Raw genomic sequence first — 4852 nt, 5'->3', positions numbered from 1 at the left:
AACTAATTATTTTCACAAGAGTGTTTGCATTGGTGAGTGGGTTGTTGTGAAAATTCCCAATAAAATGGTCGGGTGTCCATGATTTGATTGGCTTGGATACCTAATTCCAATGCAAATTAATAGATAAAGACAACCTATGTCATCTTGAATCCCTCGAGCAACAAAATGCTAATCTAAGATTTCTAGAGTCCATTATGTTAATCAAAGAAAAACCAATCTTCTTCTTCTTCTTGTTTTTCTTATTTATCCACATCTTACCGATTCCTGCTTCCAAGACAGCTTTAGATTCTTGATCATTTAATTCGGATTCATTAGACACATTGCTCATGACATGCTAGAATTGTGTGTGAGAGAGAGAGGGAGAGAGAGAGAGAGAGAGAGATGTCTTGGCCAGTAATAAACGATAGATAAGCTTATAAAACCACAAGGTTACAAAACTGTAGAGATTTTGGAGATATACATTACATGCACGAGAGAGAGAGAGAGTGAGAAAAATAAAAAGAAACAGGGGAAAGGGAGCTACCTACCTACCTAGTTGTTAGCCCTATACTTGATAAGTCCTAGGCTGCTGAAACTCGAAGACCCTGGCAAACACTTGGATAGATCCATGGGTAAAATGTATTTGGCAAGAATACCATGGCCAAGGTGGGGTTAGTGTATTAACTTCGAAGGGATCAGGGATGGGTAGGTGGAATGCAATTGCTCGCTTAATCCATCGAGTATTTCCGGTAGGCTCTATGATTTTCAGGGCAAGAATATTGCCGGCATCCTGGTCATTCGACTTATTAAAGCTCTCAATTGCACACTCACACGAAAGGATAGGCATTGGAGATTGGCACTGATTTATGAGCCTTGGTTCGAGTATTTGATGATTGTTCATGGATTTGACAGATGTTGGAAGATGATGGGTGCGCCATACTGGGGGTAAAGTAGCATGAGGACTGTTGGTGCATGCTGATAGCTAGGGGCCAGTCTGAAAGAGAATCGTTGCAGTAATATGGCAAGCGTTAATTTGGCTTGCAAGATGGCTAGATTTTGGCCGATGCAGGTGCGGACTCCGAGCCCGAACGGAATGAACGCCACGTGATGCTTAGCAGCGCGGGCCACACCACCGGAGAAGCGAGCAGGATTGAATTCATTTGCATCATTGCCCCATATGGATTGATCATGATGAAGGGCCAGGATCGGTATCAAGATCTCGGTCCCACTTGGGACTTTGTAGCCCCCCAGCTCCACATCAGCCTTGGACCGTCTGATTGTGGCGATTGTTGGTGGGTACAACCGTAAGGATTCATTTAAAATCATGGTCAGCTGCACACCATAACAAGATTCAGCATGTAAGTGAAATGACGAAAATGCCACTACTACTTGTTGGTTCTCCAGCTCCGAGTACAGATCAGTGTATCTATATTGTATATAGGATAAAGAAGGGCAGGAAAAAACAAGAACAAAAAACGAAGCAGAAAAAAAAAAGCAGTAAAGCGAAAGAGAGGGGGAGTTGTTTTTTTGGTATTCTTTTTTCTCACGGGTAACAAGCAAGGAGCAGAGAGAGACAAAACAAGAATTTTGTCACAAGTCTTGGAAGGGGGCTTTACCGTCTTAAGCTTTGCAACATCATCCTTGGTGGGCGTCTCACGTGATCCACACACCCTCAAGACCTCCTCACGTGCTTGAGCCTGCCACTGTGGATGCATTGCTAGTAGGACCGTTGTCCACGTCAGCAAGTTTGATGTGGTGTGCTGGCCCGCAAAAAAAAAGCTCTTGCACTCTTCGACAATGTCGTGTACGGTTACATCAGTACATGAATTTGAGGCCTGAATCATTAGTCCTAACAAATCCTTAGGGCAGCTATCTTGATGCGTTTTGTTAACGCTCGATTTCTCTCTTCTCCTTTCAATGAGCTTCATCAGTGATTTCTTGATTTCTTTGTCCAATCTCCACGAATTAATGTTCCTTCTTGTCGGAAAGAACCTGAAAAATCAAAAAGCATTTCCTCTAGTCCATATAGATGGGGAATGGAATTGAAATTCTTCGCACATCAACATGTGCTTTGATTAATTACCTGTAACCAGGGATTAGAACTCGTCGGAATGCCACGGCAGCGAGGACCATTTGCTGTGCTTGCAATTGAAAAATGGCCTTTCCATCTTCGTAGCTGCTGCCAAATGCTGTTCGCGTAATGACGTCTTCTGTTAGGGTTTGGAACCATTCGGAAACTTCAATTTCCACCTCGTCAGAATTTGTCATTGCCGACCATTGCTCCAGCATATCGCTTACGCTCTTTGCCACCACAGGTACTAGCAACTGCAGAAATTAATATAAAAGAATTTAAGTACACTCTTATACTTTCTCTTTGTTTTCTTCCGGCCCCTGAGCCCATATACATCCAAGTAATTTTATAACTTTTAAACTTACCTTGAGATTTTCCATGTGGAATGTGGGTGTTATGATTTTCCTATGGAGAGCCCATTTTTCTCCTTTGAGGCTTAGGAGTCCATCACCTTCAAGCTGCTTAACAAGAGGGTGAGCCTCAACCTTCTCATACAATTCCGACTTGGATGTAAAAATTTCTCGGATGAGATCTGGATCAGAGACGGTAAGTCGAACCGTGGGTCCGAACCACACAAGAAACGTTGCACCTGCAATAAACACCGGGTCATATCAATTCAAATCCTGTTACTCACGTAAGCAGGGAAATTAATTGTCAGGCGAGACAGGTTAATAATTCTGTACACAAAATAATCGAGGTGTAAAATGGAAAAAGTAAAGCGGAAAGAAGTGTTTGCAGCAAGCAGGAACTTGAATATATACATGGTCGAGTAGCAATTAAGTGGCAAATTCGCAAAAAGAAATAAGATGGAAACATGACCACCATTAATTCAGAGAGCATGGATAGTGTAGACCCTACATGAAAGAGAGCAGATACAAAAGAAAGGAGGCAAGAAGACAACTGAAACTATTCTGATTGCTAACACCAACAGCTTCATCATCAGTGAACAAGTTCCCAATAAAACAGAAAAGTCATAAGCAAAAGGAAATCACTTTTAATTAAAAAAATATAACCTGGTTTTAAACTCTAGAAAGAGGAAGTTGCAAGAAAAAGAAAAGAGAGAGAGAAAAGAAGGGAAAGAAAACAAGAAGTGCAACAGTCCAAAACTCAGAAGTTCAACATCCAGCATCCAGGCACAGAAAGATGCTGAAAAGTTGTTACAAGAAGTACCTGAACTAAGGGGTAAAAAGCCTTTTAAAAGTCACAAAATTTGGAGGATGGATCACAGGCCAAGCTAAAGAAACACATCATAGCAGAAGCACCCAACATCAACAGCTTTAGTGATATTTTCAAGGCAAACTCTTGCGAATATGTGGTTTTGACAAAGATAAGGTTGAAAAGCCACGTTGTTTTACTACACATTTAATTATGGTTCTCAACCAACTGTACATTTGTATCACCAGGCACAATCACAAGAAGTCAAAAAACAAGAGGAAACATTTTAGTTCATCATCGATCAAGAACACAAAAGATCGAAGAGGACAAATTGCTAAAGAAAAATCAAAACCAGTCATTTTAAAATGTTGAAGCAATGACCGAAAAAGTAAAGGAACGGATATATTGTACCGTAGATTTTCTTCCAGTGATGGTAAAAAGAGAGAACTCTAGGGAGTATGTTGTGAGAGAAAGGCATGGGTTGAGAAGAGGCCTTTAACATCATTTCCACAATCTCCTTCACGTTGCCAATGAAGAAACGATAAGGGGGTCCTCTGATTCCTTGCTTGGAAAAATGGTGTTCAATTCTTCGGGGTCTACACCAAAGCAAGACTACAATCTTTATCAAAAAAACTAATGCCAGGAAGGAGATGGCAAGCAGCTTAATGGGCCAGTAATAATACAAGAACAGCTCCTTCATGTTAAAAGAAAGGGTGGGAGTGCTTGCTTTCCAGATAGAGCTTAGCGCACAGTCTCTTCTCTTCTCCGATTCCTCAGAGTGGAGCAGCAGCCTTTTTTCGTTTCTGCTTCTTATCTACCCTTCTCCCTCTCTCTCTCTCTCTCTCTCTCGCTTATGTTGGTTGGTTTTTTTACCTGTGAGCTAGTGTGTGCTGGCTTTTCAATACAAATTTTTTGAGTGAGAGAGACAGCCTAATAAGCAAGGCCATCGGCGTAGGGGCCGCCAATGGAATTCTAAGGGTCAACGAGTAACGAGGATATTGTTTTCTTTTGCGAAAATCTAAAGAGTTTCTTTTTAATTATTAACAGACGGCAACAAGAAAATCAGGCAAAGTAGCAAGGTTAAAAAGTCAATTAAGAAAATAACATAATTAATAAATTATATATGTTATTAGAACAATGACAACTAATAAATTATATATGTTATTAGAACAATGACAATTAATAAATTATTATTAGAACAATGACAATTAATAAATTATATATGTTATTAGAACAATGACACCAACTTTCACGAAACCAGGCAGAAATAGTGTGAATCAAATATGGAATTCTAATGAAATTTATATTGACTACAACTAATAATTCTCAATGATAATTATTATCATTATAAATTAACTTGTATAGTTAAGGAATTCTATTAAAATTTAATTTGACTCCAACTTCATTAATAATTATCATAACTATTAATTAACCTACCCATTAACAAATTCTAATAAAATTTAAATTGACTAAAACTAATTATTTTTTATGATAATAATCAGAATTATTAATTAATCTATCCACTTAAGGAATCCTAAATTTAATTTGACTAAAACTAATCAATTTCATAGATAATTATCATAAATATCAATTAACCTACCCTTTAATGAGTCATATAAAAAATTAATTTACTACATCTACAAAATT

At 38.7% G+C, this 4852-nt stretch overlaps 1 protein-coding gene across 1 annotated transcript; it reads right to left on the bottom strand.

Moving 5' to 3' along the window:
- Window positions 1-386: 386 nt before the first annotated feature.
- On the bottom strand, window positions 387-4156 carry LOC133674267 (cytochrome P450 734A1-like). The gene is made up of 5 exons (XM_062095301.1): window positions 3617-4156; window positions 2416-2639; window positions 2063-2304; window positions 1596-1971; window positions 387-1311 (listed from the first exon to the last, which is right to left on the bottom strand). Exons 1-5 carry the CDS (start codon window positions 3903-3905, stop codon window positions 877-879), a joined length of 1566 nt encoding a protein of 521 aa, XP_061951285.1. The 5' UTR covers window positions 3906-4156; the 3' UTR covers window positions 387-876.
- Between the last annotated feature and the right edge of the window lie 696 nt (window positions 4157-4852).

Source organism: Populus nigra, chromosome 15 (assembly GCF_951802175.1).
Source record: "Populus nigra chromosome 15, ddPopNigr1.1, whole genome shotgun sequence".
NCBI lineage: Eukaryota > Viridiplantae > Streptophyta > Magnoliopsida > Malpighiales > Salicaceae > Populus > Populus nigra.
The sequence above is the reverse complement of the archived record's forward strand: the minus strand, read 5'-3'. Positions and strand labels throughout refer to the sequence as shown.